Source organism: Diceros bicornis, chromosome 20, assembly GCF_020826845.1.
Source record: "Diceros bicornis minor isolate mBicDic1 chromosome 20, mDicBic1.mat.cur, whole genome shotgun sequence".
Classification (NCBI taxonomy): Eukaryota; Metazoa; Chordata; class Mammalia; order Perissodactyla; family Rhinocerotidae; genus Diceros; species Diceros bicornis.
The window spans coordinates 4,706,785-4,726,678 of record NC_080759.1 but is presented as its reverse complement, the minus strand read 5'-3'; the positions used below and the strand labels follow the sequence as shown (position 1 = coordinate 4,726,678).

The 19,894-nt window shown below is 48.1% G+C and overlaps 1 protein-coding gene across 1 annotated transcript; it reads left to right on the top strand.

The window, feature by feature from the left end:
* Window positions 1–334: 334 nt before the first annotated feature.
* SLC35E1 (solute carrier family 35 member E1) lies at window positions 335–19,449 on the top strand. The gene is made up of 6 exons (XM_058563636.1): window positions 335–764; window positions 1,105–1,175; window positions 3,144–3,281; window positions 4,306–4,431; window positions 15,670–15,915; window positions 16,359–19,449. The coding sequence occupies exons 1-6, from the start codon at window positions 335–337 to the stop codon at window positions 16,587–16,589; spliced, it is 1,242 nt and encodes a 413-aa protein (XP_058419619.1). The 3' UTR covers window positions 16,590–19,449.
* Window positions 19,450–19,894: the final 445 nt, after the last annotated feature.

The window sequence follows — 19,894 nt, the reverse complement described above, 5'->3', positions numbered from 1 at the left end:
TGGCCCGCTCACAGACGCCGGCGCAACAGGGTCCACGCTTCCTGCTCATTCGGCTCGGGCTCGGGCTCTGGCTCTGGCTCCCCCAGCGCCACTCAGCTCCCACTCCGCGTGCCCTCCTTCCGCTTCCGGGACAGGCCCCGCCCCCTCCGGAAGGCCACCCGGGGGTGGGCGGGGCCTGCGCTCGCTACGTGGTGGCGGGCGCGTCTGCCGGCGCGTAGCGTATACGCGTGGCGGCGGCGGCCAATGGGGAGCGGCGTTGGCCGGCGCGCCCGGCCCCGCCCCCGCCCGGCGTCCGGCCGTCAGATGGGTGGGAAGGGGCGGCCGCTGAAGCAGGATGGCGGCGGCGGCGGCGGCGGTGGGCGCGGCCGCGGGGGGCTCGGGAGCGGCAGGCGGCGGCGGCGGCGGCGGCGGGGCGCGCGAGGGCGCGCGGGTGGCGGTGCTGTGTCTGCTGTGGTACGCGCTGAGCGCGGGCGGCAACGTGGTCAATAAGGTGATTCTGAGCGCCTTCCCGTTCCCCGTGACCGTGTCGCTGTGCCACATCCTGGCGCTGTGCGCGGGGCTCCCCCCGCTGCTGCGCGCCTGGCGCGTGCCCCCCGCGCCGCCCGTCTCGGGCCCCGGGCCCGGCCCGCATTCCTCGCCCGGCCCGCTGCTGCCGCCGCGCTTCTACCCGCGCTATGTGCTGCCGCTCGCCTTCGGCAAGTACTTCGCGTCCGTGTCTGCACACGTCAGCATCTGGAAGGTGCCAGTGTCCTACGCGCACACCGGTGGGTTCCGCGGCCGGCCTGGGAGGCGGCGGCCGGGGCGCGCCGCACGGGGCTTCGGCGCTTGGGTAGGAGTGCGTCGGCCTGGGCCCGTCTCGATGGCCTGGGATGCCGGGCTGAGAAGTCAGCTTCTGCCCAGAAGGTGCCGGGGGCCGCCCAGGCTTTTAGGAAGGGAGAGAGAGGCTGAGAAGGGGGCTGGGAGCTGAGCAGGGCTGATCACAACTGTTGGTTGGTTTGAGGGGCTGCCAAGCCTTTCCCACTCCGCCGTGGAGTTGGGACAGCCTGCTAGGGTGGGCCCCGGGATTAGGGCAGCTCCTTGAGCGCCTCTTGCCTCTCTTTCCAGTCAAGGCCACCATGCCCATCTGGGTGGTCCTCCTGTCCCGGATCATCATGAAGGAGAAGCAGAGCACCAAGGTAACCCAGGAGGGCTCTGGGCAGGTGGGGATCCCAAGGGCTTCCCGACTAGTGCCCAGCTGCTGACGTGGTCCAGGCTCCTGGCCTGCAGGCTACTTGGCTTCCTGTCAAATAAGGAAGTCAGCTTAGAGGCCTCCGTGGCCTTTTTGCTGCTAATGTTCTGGAATCGCTTTAGGGACAGTGGTGTGTAGCATGTGTGTCCCTGAGCTGTCTCTGCTGTGTGATCTTGGAGACGCTTTCTTCCCTCTCAGGTCCAACTTTCCTCCCTTTTTTGATTCCCTCCTTGGGGTTGCTGGTGGACGATGGCTTGGTGCCATCTCAGCCAGGCACCCGGTGCCCCTCCGGTGGGACCAGGGATGAAATACCTGGCTCCTTGCAGGAATGGAACTGACCAATTTTCACTTCCTTGCGAAAGAGTGGTTAGGTTGGGGACTTCTGTGGTCAGAAGTGAGAAGCTTGTCAAAGGAGTCTGATTTTGGCAAAATCCAGCAAAGTCTTAGAAATTCAGACAGCCAGGGATTGTGATTGCCTGGGCATGGAAGTGAAGGCAGCACGCAGAACCCAGGGCTGCATAAGGAAGATGCTTTTGGAACAATCCAGGGTCTGTTCAAGATGCCAAGCCAGAATATTTTCTGGCTTGGGGCGAGAGAAGCTGTGGCTTTAGCCAGAGACAGCCTTGCCCCATGTCCTTAAGTGGAAGTGGGACTCTGTTGTCCCAGCTGGAATCTGTTTCATGCTGGACAGAGCGTCTCTTTTCTACATGGTTCATTTCTGGTATCCTGTATTTTATGTAACTCAGAGCGGCAGTGCCCTGGATCAGCTTATAGAAATTGGGCCATCTCTGGCTGATTTTTTATTGCAGCCTATCTTTATCCTGGCCCCCAGGGTGATGGCAGGTGTGACCTGTCTCTCCGGGTGGGAGTTGCCCGGGAGGTATGCAGCTGCATCTCTGGATGTCACAGCGTGGTTATCAGGTTTCCCCGTTGTGAGGGACATTGTACCCAGCTTGGGCAAGGAGCTAGAAACTTCACCCAGTGAGGAAAGACGGGAATCGTCTAGGCAGGGAGACTAACGATAATGAAAAAAAGGTATGGACCCACCCAGTGAGGCAAATAAGGCAGGTAATCGTCATTCCTGATCTCAGGGGAACAAGCCAGACTTCACAGAGGAGAGTCACTTGCCTGAGGGCCACAGCCAATAGTGGGAGAGCTGGAATTCTGCTCTGCCCTCTAGTGGGGGGCAGGGGGAGGGCCTCACCACCCCCTCCTAAAATCTTGCAGTGCTTTAAGAGTGTCCTTTGTAGGAGAGGGATGAGCGGGAGTCAGAAGAGCCAGATGCGGGCAGTGGACTCCTATCTCCGGCAGCTAAGAGCTGCTCCGGCACAAGGCCCTGGGGAGCTTGCACCCTGCGGAAGGCCTCCTGTCAGGCACTCGCTACTCGCCCTTTCAGCCAGCAGTTCCTGGGGCCTGCTGTGTGCCGGGCACCAGGACAGAGCAATGAACAAGGAGCCACCCTAAAGCGGTGCGGGGATGCAGACGTGTAAGGGTCAAGAGCGGGAGCACGCAGCAGAGGAACCTGACAGGATCTGGGGGGAGGTGGGTTGGATAAGTTCTCCTGGTGTGTGAACTGAGACCTGAGGAGGAAGGAGGTCTCCAGCTGGAGAAGGCGTGGCGGGAGTGTCCCGGCCAGGGGGAACTGCATGTTGGAAGAGCCCAAAATGAGAGGGATCCGGCCAGCCTCTCGGAGGAGCAGGGTTTCAGACCCTGCAGCTGGATAGATCTGTTAGGACCTGCCCCCAGGGGCTCTGATAACCATCCGCCTCTCCCGCACAGCTAACACTGTTGTCCAAAGGGTAGGTGGTGTCCCTCTGATGAAGGAGGGGAGAGCAGCTAGGGTTTCCCTCCTGTTGTCTGTGGTGGGCAGCCCAGCTCACTCCAGCCCGTCAGCCCCCCCGCCCTCCTCCCGCAGGTGTACTTGTCACTCATCCCTATCATCAGCGGCGTCCTGCTGGCCACCGTCACCGAGTTGTCGTTTGACATGTGGGGGCTCATCAGCGCCCTTGCTGCCACACTGTGCTTCTCGCTTCAGAATATTTTCTCCAAAAAGGTATTTGGGCACTGTCCAGGATGTGCATGATGTTTCAGGGGGGCACGGGGGGGCAAGGAGCCAAGAAAAAGTAGCCAAGTAGGGATTTCTGTGGTGTTGGAGTGAAAAAAATCCTGTTGCCCTTCTGCTGGTTTTCTATTTGTTGTTTTATTTTTTTAATAGTTTATGTTTTCTATTATAAAATTAGCATATGCTCAGTGTGAAAAAATCAAGAAAAGCCCAATGAAAAAACAATCAGAAAACTTCCTGAGCACCTTCAGTGTGCCAGGCACTGTGGTGGGTGCTGGGGATGAAGGACCAAGAGCCCTGCGCCTTGCCCAGAGTGTCCATGCTGTTAAGTAAAGTCACAGGACTGTCCCCTACAGGGAACTACTATTAATGCTAGGGGGTTTTCTACACAGTTTTTAGAGTTGTAATATTATAGACACATTTAAAATTTTTGGTTTTTTCATTTACTATTGCAACATTGCATTCTCCCCCATCATTAACAATTATCACTCTTACCTCCTGTAATGATCATGGTTTGTAGGTACCACAATCAATGCAGTCAGTTGCCCTATTGCAAATGCAGGTTATTGACAACTATTCATTATAAGTAACACAGTAGTGAACATCTTCGCGTGACGTTTTTCTTTCTCTCAGGTTATTGCCTTATGATGGGCTTACAGTTGGTTCTCAGGTCAGAGGGTATGAGACGTTTATGGCTCTTGATATACTTTGCCTGGTTGTATTCCAGAGTGGCTAAACACCAGTGTAGACATAAACCAGCGGGATCTCAGAGGCTCCCTTTCACTGCAGCTTCACCAGCATTGAGTGTTGCTGTTTTTTCTTTTCTCGGTCCTTGATGCCTGAAACATCATGCTTGTCTCAGGCACAGGTTGCCTGTCTCATCACAGGTGCACTTGCAGGTTTGTCAGGTCGGACATCAGGGTCCACGTCCAGTCACAGTGTGGGGCCTGGGTAACTGGAGCCCTTCTTGCCACTTAGGGTTTCCGTCGGCCTTTAAAGAGGTTTTTCTCTTCAGGTGCTGAGAGATTCTCGGATCCACCATCTCCGGCTGTTGAACATCTTGGGCTGCCACGCTGTCTTCTTTATGGTCCCCACGTGGGTCCTGGTGGACCTCTCGACTTTCCTGATCAGTAGCAACCTGGTGAGTTGGCCATCGCTGAGAACACGCCCTTTTCTTGGCTGGCTCCAGACTCGGTGCTCTGTCAGGGAGTTCCGCATCTCTGTTGACTTGGGGAGGTTGGGACCTCTGACAGCCAGCCCTTTTAACACTCAGCTCTTTGTTGTGACTCATGGTGTGTGCAATCGAGGAAGTCGGCTTCCTCTGCATTTCCTTTTCTAGCATGCTAGATCCCAGCTGCTGATAGCTGCTGCATTTGCACCAATGGCATTAAAGAAGAAAAAAAAAGTGCCAACACAGGGGACTTCCCTGTCCTGGCAACCTGGTTCGGGTCTCACTTTGAGTTTTTCAAACTGTGCTTGCACTGCTCACTTCCTTTCTTGGTGTCATCTCTGTCCATGTTTCCATTTACTCCACATGTATTGATAGCTCTCTGAGCACAAGAACGAGCATCTTCCCACCAGCTGCAGGGAAGAGAATGTGCTAGAAACTAATGCAGGTGACAGCGATGAGAAGGAGACCAGTGTGGTCTTCCAGGCCTGGGTTAGAGAGGAGTACATGTTTATTAGGGCTTCATGAGGTCTTCATGGGTCTGACTGGGTTCTTCACGCTGGTCTTTCATCCTTAGCACACCTGTGGACGTAGTGGAGCCTCTTTGTTTTCCAGATGAGGAAACTGTGGCCCTGTGTTCTAACTTCCCTTCCACACTGATGAGCTGTAAAATTTCTGTGAAGAACTTTCCATCGTCAACCAGGACTAGTTCGTTACCTTAAAGTACAGTGAATGAAAAGCAATTTAATGCCTCTCTTCCTTTTAATTACCAATTTCCAGAGTAAAGAGTTAAAGCTTACTTCAAATGTTAACCAGTGAATTGAGCGTTTTTTGGGTGAAGGAGGGTTCTTTTATTTTTTTTTCCAGCATCATTGTGAATCCATGTTTGTCAGTTGCACGTATTCTTTGCACAGTCACAATGCCCTGTCTTGGGGGATGGAGTCTTTCCTCTTGGCTCCCTGCCCTTCTCACAGCACACATCAGCCTCTGGCAGCTTCTGGTCCAGAAGGTGTCCTCCTCACCCTGTGCACCTCTGTCCCAGACCTGCAGGCAGCCACTCCTTTGGAAACCCACGTTGCTTTTAGTGGAGAGCAGTGTTTAGAGACACAGCCTGAGTGCCCTGTGTGCTCACTGCTATTAGGTTGTCATTGCTTTTATGCCTTTGCCATGAAAAACTAGGAGAGACATATTTGGGGGCAGAATGGAGAATTCATACTGATTCGTTCCAATTTCAATTTAACGTTACAGGATTTATTACTGCTTTTATTTGTTTTCTTATATCTTTTCTGGTACACTTGGTGCCTCACAACATTTCTTATTGGCTTATCCTATCCTAGTTAATCCGTATACGTGATTCTACTACACACACATAATTGCTTCAGAGTGAGACTCCCCACAGGACAGCTGCAGGGAGAGGACTGAGAGAAGTTTAAGATTTCTTTGCAGTTCTGTTTGTCGTTAGGACATGTTTATTAAAGATGTATAATTGCAATACTGTGTTCTAAGGGCACTTGAAATCATGGTTTTCACAATGTGCCTGTGTCACCAACTTGTTGTGCAATTGCGTTCCTTTACTTCCGATTGTTTTCAATTTTTAGGCATTGCTTTCTTTTTTTTCTCCACTGAATATGTCAAACCTTTATATTTCCAAAGCCAAATGATAGGACAAGGTTTATTCAAAGAAGTCTGGCTTCAATCCCTGTCGCCTCCACCCTCTGCCTACCCTCCCCCATAGGTGGCCATTTTTATGTTCTTGGTTTACCCTGTCAGTATGTCTTTTTGCAAATATAAGCAAATTTGTGTGTATTCATACCTTCCCTCCTTACACAAAGTGACTTTTTAGATATTTAGAAAAGAGTGCCTTGCTCTTTTCACTCAATATTATGTCCTAGATATGATTCCATATTGACATATTAGGTCTGTCTTGTTCCTTTTATTGGCTGCATAATATTCAATAGGTTTGGCGTCAGTCCACTTGTACTGCTGTGTTACAACTCACTGGCATCTACATGTACACGCAATGTACAAACATGTACAGTCATGCTCAGCACAACATTTTGGTCAGCGACGGACCAAATAGATTAGTACCTTATACCCCAGGTGTGTAGTGAGCTAGACCATCTAGGTTTGTGTAAGTATTGTAGGGGACGAAGAAATTTTCCTATACCTTCTAGGTTCTTCTGTCTGGTCTAAGAATTGACACTGAGACAGGTTTTTTTTTTTTTCAATTATTTTATAGAGGTCATAATGATTTATAACATCGTGTAATTTCAAATGTACATTATTTATCAGTTTCTGTATAGACTGCATCATGCTCACCCCTAAAAGTCTAGTATGTATGCATCATCATACACATGTGCCCCTTTACCCCTTTCACCCTCCCCACCCCTGTCCCCTCTGGTAACCACCAATCTGTTCCATTTATCCATGTGTTTGTTTAACTTCCAGATATGAGTGAGATCATACGGTGTTTGTCTTTCTCTGTCCGCCTTATTTCGCTTAACATAATACCCTCCAGGTCCATCCATGCATGTTGTTGCAAATGGGACGATTTTGTCTTTTTTTATGGCTGAGTAGTAGTCCATTGTGTATATATATACCACTTCTTTATCCATTCATCAGTCGATGGGCACTTGGGTTGCTTCCATGTCTTGGCTGTTGTGAACAATGCTGCAGTGAACATAGCGGTGCATACATCTCTTTGAATTGTTGATTTCAAGTTCTTTGGATAAATCCCAGTAGTGGGATAGCTGGGTTGTATGGTATTTCTATTTTTAATTTTTTTTCAAAAGTGGTGTGTTTTATTTTATTTTATTTATTTATTTATTTTTTGTGAGGAAGATCAGCCCTGAGCTAACATCCATGCTAATCCTCCTCTTTTTGCTGAGGAAGACCAGCTCTGAGCTAACATCTATTGCCAATCCTCCTCCTTTTTTTCCCCCAAAGCCCCAGTAGATAGTTGTATGTCATAGTTGCACATCCTTCTAGTAGCTGTATGTGGGACACGGCCTCAGCATGGCCAGAGAAGCAGTGCGTTGGTGCGCGTCCGGGATCCGAACCCGGGCCGCCAGTAGCGGAGCGCGCGCACTTAACCGCTAAGCTACGGGGCCGGCCCTATTTTTAATTTTTTTTTATTTTATTTTTTGTGAGGAAGATTAGCCCTGAGCTAACATCCATTGCCAACCCTCCTCTTTTCTGCTGAGGAAGATTGGCCCTGGGCTAACATCCATGCCCATCTCCCTCTACTTTTTTTTTTTTTTTTTGTCAGCAAGATCAGCCCTGAGCTATCATCCCTGCTAATCCTCCTCTTTTTTTTGCTGAGGAAGACTGGCTCTGAGCTAATATCTATTGTCAATCCTCCTCCTTTTTTTTTCCCCAAAGCCCCAGTAGATAGTTGTATATCATAGTTACACATCCTGCTAGTCGCTGTATGTGGGACGCGGCCTCAGCATGGCCGGAGAAGCGGTGCGTCGGTGCGCGCCCGGGATCCGAACCCGGGCCGCCGGTAGTGGAGCACGTGCACTTAACCGCTAAGCCACGGGGCCGGCCCTCCCTCTACTTTATATGGGATGCCGCCATAGCATGGCTTGACAAGCGGTGCATCAGTCTACGCCCAGGATCCAAACCTGCGAACCACAGGCCACTGGAGTGGAGCGTGAAAACTTAACCCCTACGTCACCGGGCCAGCCCCTCTATTTTTAATTTTTTGAGAAATCTCCATACTGTCTTCCATAGTGGCTGTACCAGTTTGCACTGCCACCAGCAGTGTATGAGGGCTCCCTTTTCTCCACATCCTCTCCAACATTTGTTATTTTTTGTCTTGGTGATTATAGCCATTCTGACAGGTGTGAGGTGGACAAAGATGAACAGGAGAAAAACAAACACAAGTTTAATAACGTGTACATGGGAGAAACCCAGGAAAACCAAGTAACTCGCCAAAATGGCTGAAGCCCTTACCTTAAATACCATCCTCAGCTAAAGACGAAAGAAGTTGGAGGTGGGGAGAGTTGGGGAGTTCAAGGGGAGGGAAGGAAGGCAATTCACAGGTAGGTGAAAAGGAGCAAACGTTTGGAAAACAAGTGTTGGGCCACACAGAAACAGAAGAACACAGAGAGGAGCCCAATCAACAGGCTTTTCTAGGTTCCTCCCTGTCTACCACCTAGATCATGTGATGCTAAGGTGATAGCTCGCTTACCAAGACAGATTTTTTTTTTTCTGAATTCTTTTAGGCAGTTAAGGGGGAGGTAACAGGAAAAACTTTCTGAGTCTTTTGTTTCTTAAAAATAATCAGCCTAAAATAATCCTCATGTTAAAGAGACACATTTTGGCATGGCAGATTTTGTTACCCTTCAGTCCACTCTATGATGTTCACATGATGACGAAATCGCCTAATGACGCATTTCCTAGAACATATCCCCGTCATTAAGTGACATGTGGCTGTATATGTAGGCTTTGCTCTGGTCTCGTTTCTTTGCTTTTTCTTCTATTTAGGACATTTTTTAGTTTTCTTCTAGTGATTACCTTTTTTGTATTATTTTTATTTATTTATTTATTTTTTTGAGGAAGATTTGTCTTAAGCTAACATGTGTTGCCAATCTTCCTCCTTTTTTCCTTTTTTACCCCCGAAGCCCCAGTAGATAGTTGTATGTCATAGTTGTACATCCTTCTAGTTGCTCTATGGGGGATGCCGCCTCAGTGTGGCTTGATGATCAGTGTGTAGGTCAGCACCCAGGATCCAAACTGGTGAACCCAGGGCCATTGAAGCAGAGTGCAGGGACGTAACTGCCACGCCACCAGGCCTGCCCCCTGTACTACCGTTAGTAACCTCTTTTCCTTGTTGAGGGCATGTTTTTTTTTTTTTTTACCTTGATGGGGCCCTTGCGCATTTTAACCACAGCCCTAGGAGTATTCCACTGTGCTGCAGCCTGAAGGCAGGGTCCCCACCTACCTGGGCTCCTCCTCTCTGCCCTGTGTCTCCCACACAGACACCAGGTGAGTTAGCTCTGTCCCAGTGCTATGCTCAGGAGTGGGAGGGAGGAGAGTCAGATAGGAGAACAGCTGGGATCTGCCACTCGCCATGTTACCTAGAATCAAAGGCTACAGTGGGCAGTTCCTGGACACGCCCACCCCACGGCCGGACAGCTCAGCTGAAGCCAGGCAGGGATTGCCAGAGTCTGGATTAGGTGGCCCAGTTTTAAAGCTTGGACAGGATGCGTGAAGCAGCTATTTGAAAACTGAAAAGGAAATGGGAGCAGACAGGCTGGGGATGAAGACCAGACTTCAGAGCACCACTGAGCCAGCAGTGAGTTCACCTTTCTTTTGTTTCTTGTATCTCCAGCCAGGACTCAAGGCAGCCCGAAATGCAGCAGTGGGCACTGGGTGAGAACAGAGCAAGAAGCCCTCTACTTCCAGCTCAGGGAGTGGGAAAGGGGATTCCTGATGCTCAAAGAGAGTGGGGAAAATCCCCTGTTGGGCTTTTTCTCTTATTTTTGTTTCCTTTGTTCTCTTGCATCCCAGGCCCCCAGCAATCCCGTGGTGGTGGTGGCAGCAGGGTCCCACTGGCACCTGAGATGCCGAGGGAGGGCAACCTCTCTCTGCAGTCACAGAATGGGATTAGTCCCTGCTACAGGTTTTTCTTTCTTTATCCTCCCACCGCTTGGCCCCTGAATGGAGGTGCAGTCGTGGGAAGGGCACAGCAGAGTAGGGTAATTAAGCACCAGCTTTCTGACTGGAGCCCTAGGAAACCAGAAGGTACCAAGGAGATCATGGAGAGGAGGAACTCAGGGAACATGACCTCATAAAACACCATGAAATCCTCGGCTCACCCCTGAGCTGCACATGTGAGGATCTGATCCTCACAGCATACCAAAAACTTTGAAAACTGAACTACAGGATGGACTGCTGCCCTGGTCTGAGACTGACCACACGGTAGTGCGCACTCAGGACAGAGCCACCTACCACTGAAAAGCCTTTGAAAACAGAACTGACATTGGAACCACAATCCACAGAAGGCTGGTCAGGCTTGTAGCCTGAACCCAGCTGAGTGTGCTAAAACAAAATATCAACATTCCCCACAGGATTTAAATAAGACCCACAGTCTGATAATGTAATATTCTAAACGTGCAGGATACAATCCAAAATTACTTGGCATATGAAGAACCAAGAAAATATCATGTCTTGTGGGAAAAGACAATTAACAATTGCCAACACTGAGATGACTGAGATGTTGGAATTATCGGACAAAGACTTTAAAGCAATGATTATAATCATGCTCCAAGAAGTAAGGGCAAATACTCTTGAAACAAATGGGGAAATAGAAGATAGAAAGACGAACCAAATGGAAATTTTAGAATGGAAGGAACAATAACTTAAAAACTCATTAGATGGACTCAATGGCAGAATGGAAATGACAGAGGAAAGACAATAACTTGAAGATAGATCAATAGAAATTATCCAGTTTGAACCACAAACAGGAAAAAGATTAAAAGACAAAAAATCTTGAAAGCAGCCAGAGAAAAATGATGCATTATTTATAGAAGAACAGCAATTTGAATGACTGCATGTTTCTCATCAGAAACCATGAAAACCAGAAAGAAGTGGAATAACGTTTTTAAGTACTGAAACTAAAGAACTGTGAACACATGATTCTATATCCAGCAATTATAGAATCTCCAGAATCAATAGAACTATAGAAAATCAGCAAGAATAAAGAACTGAACAACACCATCAACCAACTGGATATCTCATTGACATTTATAGAACACTCTACCCAACAATAGCAGAATAAACATTCTTCTCAAGTAGTACACTTGGAACATTCCAAGATAGACTATATTCTGTGTCATAAAACAAACCTTAACAAAAGGATTGAAAACAAAGTATATTCTCTGACCATAATGGAATAACAGTAACAGAAAGGTAACAGGAAAATTTCCAAACACTTGGAAATTAAACAGCACATTTCTAAATAATCCATGGGCCAAAGAAGTCTTAAAGGAAACATAAAATACTTTCAACAGAAGCAAAACTGATAAAAATAGAGAAGACACTACAAATGTCAGGAATGAAAGAGGGAATGGCACTACAGACCTTAAAAGCATAAGAATACTACCAACAACTCTATGCACATAAATTCAACAATATAGATGAGACCTAGTCCTCATAAACCACAAACTGTCAGAACTCACCTACCCAAGATGAAATAGATAACCTGAATAGTCTTATAGCTATTAAAGAGACTGAACTCATAGTTTAAAACTTTCTGAAAAGAAATCATCAGGCCCAGATTTTACTGGCAAATTCCACCAAACATTTAAAGAAAAATAAACACCAATTCTACACAGTCTCCTTCAGAAAACAGAATAAGAGAGAACACTTTCAAGTCAACAAACTAGAAGTAGAAGGAAACTACCTCAAGTTGATCAAGGGCATTTATAGCTAACATCATAATGATGAAAGATTGAATGTTTTTCCCCTTAAATTCAGGAATGAGGTAAGGAGGTTCACTCTCAACCTGCCTATTCCACATCATACTTGACCTCCTAGCCAGTGCAATAAGACAAGAAAAAGAAAGAAACAGGTTTGAAAGGAAGAAATAAAATTCTCTCTACCCAATAAAATTTTTTCCTTTGCATTAATTTAATTAATTTTAACTTTAATTTTTCTCCTTGGGAAAGGTGACAATGAAAAAAAAGTTGAGATACACTAATCTATATATCTCTCTGTGCTGCAGGTATGGAGAGAGATAGATATGTACATACATATTAAATAATTTTTTTAATATAGAAAAGCTGATTGGAAAATTTACAAGGACAGTCAAAAGAACTGGAATAGCCAAAATAAATTTGAAAAAGAATAAAGTTGGAGAAATCACATTACTTAATTTTAAGACTTAGTATAAAAAATACAGATATTGATGAAGGGAGATACATAGATGAGTGGAACAGAAGAGAGATTCTGAAACGACTCACAACAACTAGGGGTGATTGACTTTTGACAGAGGTGCAAAGGCAATTCAGTGGAGAAGGGGCGGTCTCTTTAAGAGATGGTATTGGACAATTGGGCATCCATATGCGAAAAACTGAGCCTTGACTTAGACCTCACACGTTATACAAAATTTAACTCAGAATGCATTCTAGACCTAAAACAATTTTTTTAAAAACCCTTTAGAAGAAAACATAGAAAAATCTTCATGACTTGAGATTAGTTCTTAGTATTACACCAAAAGCAAAGTCCATAAAAGAAAAAATTGGTAAATGGGGCTTCATCAAAATTTCAAACTTTTCCTCTGTGAAGACACTGTTAAGTGAAAGAAAGGACAAGCTACAGACAGGAGAAAATATTTGCAAGTGACATACCAACAGAGAACTTGTGTTCCAAACATATAAAGAACTCTCAAAACTCAATAGTAAGAAAACAACCCAATTAAAAATGGGCAAAAGATTTGAACAGACATTTCACTATTGGGATTGTACAGATGGTATAATAGGCAATAGGCACATGAAATCTGTTCAACATTGTTAGTCATTAGGGAGATGCAAGTTAAAACCATGATGAGATACCACTTCATACCTGTTAGAGTGGCTACAATAAAAAATACTGACAGTACGAAGTTTGTCAAGGATGGGGCTAACTGGAACTATGTCATACCTCGTTGGAGCGAATGCAAAGTAGTGCAGCCACTCTGGAAAACATCTGAGAGTTTCTTATGAAGTTAAATTTACACTGCCTGTATGGACCCAGCAGTCTCACTCCTGGATATTTACCCTAGAGAAATGAAACTCAGGTTCACACAAAAGCCTGTACACAGATGTTTACAGCAACTCTATTCATGATCATCAAAAACTGGAAACAACACAGATGTCCTTCAGCAGGTGAATGGATAAATAAACTGGTACGTTCATACAATGGAACGTTACTCAGCAATAAAAATAAAGGTACCAACTATTGTCCCTTAGAACAACTTGGATGGATATCAAAGGCATTATGCTAGTGAAAGAAGCATGTCTGTGAAGGTTCCATGCTGTATCATTCCACTTACACGACAGTCTCCAGAACGCAAACCTGTCGTGTTGGAGAACACACTGGTGGTTGCTTGGGTTAGGAGACGGGGTTGATACAAAGTAGAACCCTGGGGGAGTGTTTTGGGGTGATAGAGCTGTTCTGAATTGTGACTGTGGTGTTGGCTACAAGAATCAATACACGTGTTAAAACCTATGGAACTATGCACCACAAGGAACACTCAAGGAACATTCTCAACTTTATTGTATGTCACTGTTTTTAAAAAGCTGGATTGGCTCAGTTCCTTTCCTGGAAGATAGATATCTATGCAAGCTGCCTGCCTTATAAAAATAGCTTAGCTAGAAGTCTGTGTTGGTCACTCAGGGAAGGATTCCTGGGAGAAGAGGCCAGCTCCCCATGAGGGCATACTGTGTACTCGTGTGCCTTACAAGGGGCTCTTACCCCAATTAGAGCACAAATCTGGGTGACTTTGAGCAGGTCACCTAAGCACATCTTCCATTTAAGAGGACCCCGTGATCCTTCCCTCTCAGAGGGTGGTGGAGATGGAATCAGGCAGCCATCATAAGATTGCTCCAGCTCCTATCCTGGCAGGGCTGCTAAACACCACCGTCCTGTGGGGAACCAGCTGTGTCCCCCCGTGGCCAAGGCTAGTGTGGCCCAGGAATTGGCCCGCAGAGAGCAGGCGCTGCTAAGCAGCTGTGCCTTTGCTGCCTCGACCAAGCCACGCTGGGTCTGAGACTGCTCTGCCCTTAAAGCACAAGGACACGGTGCTCTCCCCACACCCCTGTCTGGGTCACAGACACTGGATAGACAGCCAGCCTGGGGCCCTCTATGGCAGGTGTGCCATCTCCTGACGTCCTTCCATTGGCCTGGTAGCCCTGCCTGTAGCAGCCTCTTGGTTCCCTGGCCTAGTGGACTGGTACTGAGGTGGGACCGCAGAGGGCGGGCAGGCCTAGGAGCCAGGCCATGTGCCTTCTGGAGTCCAGTCCTAAATAGATACAAATCCATAAGTATTCAGCACTGAGCATCCCCAGCCACCTGGCCAGGGCAGGGCCTCCATGGTTCTCACCCATCTGCCTGACCTGGGAGAAGCCAGAGGGGTTCTGTGGTGCAGATGTCTGCTCATTGTGGTTTCTTGACTTCTAGGCCCCGTTGATGAGAGTGGCCTCATTCCGGTGAGGGTCAGATGGTAACTAAAGTTCTGACAATAACATCACCTTCTGCTTGTGCTTGTTTGGCTTGGAACTGTTTTAAAGCATTTTCAGAGCCATGATCGCATTTGATCCTCTCATAGCAGCAGCGCTGTGCAGGCTCAGCAAGGATCATTCTCCCCCATTGCATAGATAAAGAACCCGCAACCAGAGAGGTCAAGCAGCTTCCCTGGGAGCTCCCAGTGACGGGGCAGACCCAAGGCCTGTGCTCCCAGCCTGGAGAGTTCTTCATACACACAGGGGCTGCCCTCCGAGGACCTCCCCACCCTATAGAATGCATCCTGTCTGCTATGATCTGAATGTTTGTGTCTCCCCAAAATTCATATGTTAAAACCTAACCCCCAATGTGATGGTATAGAAGGTGGGGCCTGTGGGAGGTGCTTAGGTTATGAGGGTGGAGCTGTCAGGAATGGTGTTAGTGTCCTCACAAGAGGGACCCCTGAGAGCTCCCTCACCACGCCCACCATGCGAGGACACTGAGAAGATGCCATCTATGAACAAGGAAGAGGGCTCCCACCAGATGTGGAATCTGCCAGCACCTTGATCTTAGGCTTCCAGCTTCCAGAACTGAGAGAAATAAATGTCTGTTGTTTGTGAGACCCCGGGTCCGTAGCGTTTGGTTACAGCAGCCTGAAGGGACTGAGGTGATGTCTAGTAAGCAGATTTTGCTCTACTGACCCCAGAGCCCCGGCCGCTCACTGTCCAGGGATAAGGGAAGGCTTTGGTTCACGCCATGCTCTGCACCCTCTGGGCACCTCCGCTTCCTCGGCAGGAACGGGGGGTGATTACTGTGATTGTTGTTGTGTCGTGTAGTGTCGTGAGGGTCAGAGGTTGTGATATAAAGCACCTGGTATCACACGACGACCCACCTGGGTCTGCTCCCCACGGACGGTGCAACTGTAAGCCACCGTGCCCCTCCCCAACCTCTGCCAGGGAAGCCGTGTGGCCACAGCGCTCTTCTTGCTCCCTGTCTCGGTAGACCTCTGTGTCCCAGTGGCCCTGGACGCTCTTGCTGCTGGCTGTCAGTGGCTTCTGTAACTTTGCCCAGAACGTCATCGCCTTCAGCATACTCAACCTCATCAGCCCTCTGAGCTACTCGGTCGCCAATGCCACCAAGAGAATCATGGTCATCACGGTGTCCCTGATCATGCTGCGAAACCCAGTCACCAGCACCAACGTCCTGGGCATGATGACAGCCATCCTGGGGGTCTTTCTGTACAACAAGGTGAGTCTTCCCAAGGAGGCACCAGGAGTTGGTGGGAGGGGGAAAGGGGCCTCCCCAGTTGCTAAGAGGCCAGGGTTCCAGCCACCAGCTTTGCCACTGGTTGGTGTATGGTCTTGGTGTGGCCCCACCGGCCCGGCCTTCCTTTTCGTGCATAGATGACCGCAGGCCATGCCTCGCTCCAGCCCTGGCTCTCAGGTCTACTGGGGCTTTGTTGGGGATTTTGCTCCCTCCTTGCAAGGACTCTGTTTAGTCAGGTATTAAGACCTGGGATGGCTAACAGGGAGGGCTGGTCTGTTAACTGTTCCTGGCCACGCCTGACCCTGCTGGGGTCGACGCCTGCATCAGCCTTGAAGAGCTGCTTGGCTGTGAGTCATGAGCTCCCTGTCCTGTGGGCATGTCCTAGGGAAGGAGCAGATTCTCTCATTTCTCTCTTGACCTTGCAGACCAAGTATGATGCCAATCAGCAGGCCCGGAAGCACCTCCTCCCTGTCACGACGGGGGACCTGGGCAGTAAGGAGCATCACTGGAGCCCCCTGGAGAAACCCCACAATGGCATCCTCTTCCCCCAGCAAGAGGACTATCAGTACAGCCAAAATAACATCCTAACAGATCACTTCCAGTACAGCCGGCAGAGCTACCCAAACTCATACAGTTTGAACCGTTACGATGTATAGAGTCTAGAGGGCAGGACAGACTGTTCTGCGACTTCTTCCCCAACCCCCAGCAGCTCCAGAAACTTCTGACAACCAGTGAATGTATAATCCAGCCGAGGGGCCGGTGCATAACCATCCGAAGACCCTGGGGGGCAGCAGGATGCCATCCCTGCAGTGAGGATCAGCACCCCCCTTGAGCTTGGTGTTTCACGCCCTTTCTTCCTGGAGTCTAACATCTGAGGGCTGTGTCTCTGGAGATCTTGGCTGGGTTTTACCTTTCTGTGTGGACTTACTCCCCAGTCGTGTTTTTCAGAGTTCTTGTCTGCTTTCTAGCTAACTTTCAGGACCATCTCTGGAAAGGTGGGATCGCTGTGGATACAGACCTCGGTGCAGGCAAGAGGTGGTTTCCTAGGGCCAAGGAGAGGACCGTAGGGTGGTGCCTGAGAGTGACAAACTAGCCGCTGTAACTCCACTGCTCAGATACGCATGGAGCAGAGGAGGAGCGTGAGAGCTACGTAGAACATCTCCAGCAACCGAGATGGACCCTGTTTCCCACTCAGCTCCATGGCTGTTCACAATTACTGGCCAACGTTCCAAAGTGAAAGGCTATTGCAATTAGCATTGACTCCTTGGAGCCTCTTTCTTCGACCTGCGAGTCAGAGGGGGTGTGTGTGCCCAGATCCAGGGGAAGGGCAGGTGCTCTCCTCTGTCCCTTTCTACCCTTGGGCCGTGAGGAGGGTCACTGGGAGGCCATGTCAGTGTTTCAAGCTCTAGCTTTGCAAGACTCGTTCGTCTTTTCTGATGAGTCTTCACCACTTCTGTGCTGACTTGGGATGTCTGGTGGGGAGATGTTGATTTTATGAGGATCTTGCATTTTTCTAGGGAATATTTTCTACCTGTGTGTGTGTGTTTATGCCTTGGTCCCCAGTAGGGGACACATGAGGAGTGGCTTATGGATTGGAAAGTCTTGTTTTTAAATGTTTAAAAACAAGAAAAGTTCCTACTGGTGCTGCCTGCCTGACACGTTTCGGCGTTTAGTAGGAGGCCGTGAAGAGTTCTGAAGCCCCTCTCTAATGACCCCCATGGCTGAAGGTGGGATGAATCAAGAATCTCAACAGTCTGTAACAGATGAGGCTGCAGCACTCTGATTCCATGATCTGTTCTTGTGGTGTTTATGTTAGGATCTGAATCATGTCCAGTGAAGGAGAGAGGGGGTGAGCACCAAGCTATGATTTGGTGTGCCAAATTGGATGCCTTGATCAAGAAAAGTTCGGGTTTTGGCAGAGTCACGTCATCAGGAAGATTATGTCACCTCACTAGGTAACGCCTGTGCATCCAGGTCCAGGGCGGGGTCTCCGTCTTTCCTGCATCATGACAGGACTATGCCCTCACGGAGGGGACCACTGGCTCAGCTGGTGGGGTCTTCTGTGATGGCTGTCCTCTTCCTTCAGCACCGTCCCCAGCCTCTTGAACAGGCACTTGGAGTGAGCAGATGGGACGGCGAGTCACCCTTTACCTCCTGGGGAGTGAGACATTTCCCTGTTGAGGGAGGAAGCACCGTAGCTTCTGCTTGACTCCTGGTTTCATAATTGGAATTCTGTATTTAAGAGGCTACATTTTGTCAGCTTATGAATGAGCTGCTCCTGGAGAGGTCGCAGGGTCACCTCCTGGCCTATGAGTTTACACACCACCAGCCTCAGGAGTCCCTGTTTGTCTATTGCTTGCTTTATAATTACTTTGGCCCCAGGTTTTGAGACAATTGCTGTGTAAAACCAGAAGAGGCAATCCTGAAGGGTGTTATTTGTGACAAGAACTTGCTGAGTGCCTTCACCAGAGGCAGGAGTCTGCAGCTGAGTTTTTCTCACGGGTGAGTAACAACAAATGAGGATAATTTTGCACAGCAAAGATATTACAGTGGTTGTCTTTATGATAATAGTAACTGATTCCTTGAATAGATAATTGAACTCCAAAATGAATTATGCCTCTATTCAGGTTTAATGAAATTTATGTTGTTGCTGAAATTTGTATATTAGTTCATTTTCCTTTTCCAATGCAAGATCTGCTGGTGAGGGGAAATGACTGGTTTTATTACAGTTTATAAATTAATAAATGGGATATTTAATTCTGTACATAAATTTACAGCAGGTACATACACTGGAATGAATGAGACAATCATATTAGACCAAATCATCAGATCAGAAGACAAAGACACACTTTTGAGTCTTGAAGGTTCAGAGCTGACATTGACATCCTGGAGGCCAGTTTTCCAGCCACTTCCTGCCCTGGCCCCCAGCCTGCACCCTACACCCCTCATTCATATCTGTAGCTCTGTTACCCTCAGTCCCCTCACTGCTTGGGTTTGTGGGAGCCAATTTCACATACCCAACCATGGTAGGGTCTGGCCTGCGACACTAACTCCAACCCCACTCCTTCATTTTATAGAAGGGGAACCCGAGGCTCAGAGGGCATTTCTGAATAGTGTTTGTTCACTATTTGGAGACTCGCTGTGGAATTTTTAAGCACCTTATTTTAAGTCATTCATTCTAGGGAAAATCAAAAACCCCTATTACAAAGGAGAGAAACCAGATATGTTCAAGTGGAAAAGCACTTGGAATTTCTGAATTTTGCTGCGTATCTGGCACACATCATGCCACAAGCCCTTTATCGTCACTGGGATGTAGCCAGACCCTGATACCTTAAGTTCTACCGGCCTTAAGGGCATAGAATGTTAAATTATTAAAGGATCTGAAAGTTGTGAATTCTTTTTTTCAACTGTCACCTCTTTTCAAGATTTAAATGCTAAAGACTGTTCTGTGGGAATGATACCATGTGTATATTCATTGACGGCATTTACCAAAAATAAATGATGGTCTCCAGGGAATCAAGATTGGTCCCAGTTTGTCAGTGAGGGTCTCTTTCTGAGTGACCCTGTCTTCAGTGTGCCCAGCAACAAAACATACAAGAGGTAGAAAGAGCAGACCAACTTGGTTCTTGTATCAAGGTGTATTGCAACCTTTTATTTTTTTTCCTGAGCCAAAATCTAGGACATGTGATTTGTGAATTTATGAGATGGTAGAATAAAACCAGAACCACAGCTTAACAGTTAATGACATGCCTTTATTGAACAGAATTAACATGGAAAATCCAAGAACGTTGTGGCAGCTCTGCTTATGAAGCATATTTTTGAGGACTCATAGCTAATATGGAGTACCTACACATGCCTGACAGTGGTGGGTTTTCACACACAGTCCTTATCGTCTGTCTGTGTTGTTTTATCAGCCTTATTTCACAGAGGAAAACGAGGCCCCAGGAGGTTAAGTCACTTG

Excerpts from the sequence above, each read along its gene's own strand:
- SLC35E1 (XM_058563636.1), top strand. The coding sequence starts at position 335 with ATGGCGGCGGCGGCGGCGGCGGTGGGCGCGGCCGCGGGGGGCTCGGGA. Across the intron at positions 765-1,104 it reads AGTGTCCTACGCGCACACCG|TCAAGGCCACCATGCCCATC; the intron begins GTGGGTTCCGCG and ends CTCTCTTTCCAG. Across the intron at positions 3,282-4,305 it reads AGAATATTTTCTCCAAAAAG|GTGCTGAGAGATTCTCGGAT; the intron begins GTATTTGGGCAC and ends TTTTCTCTTCAG.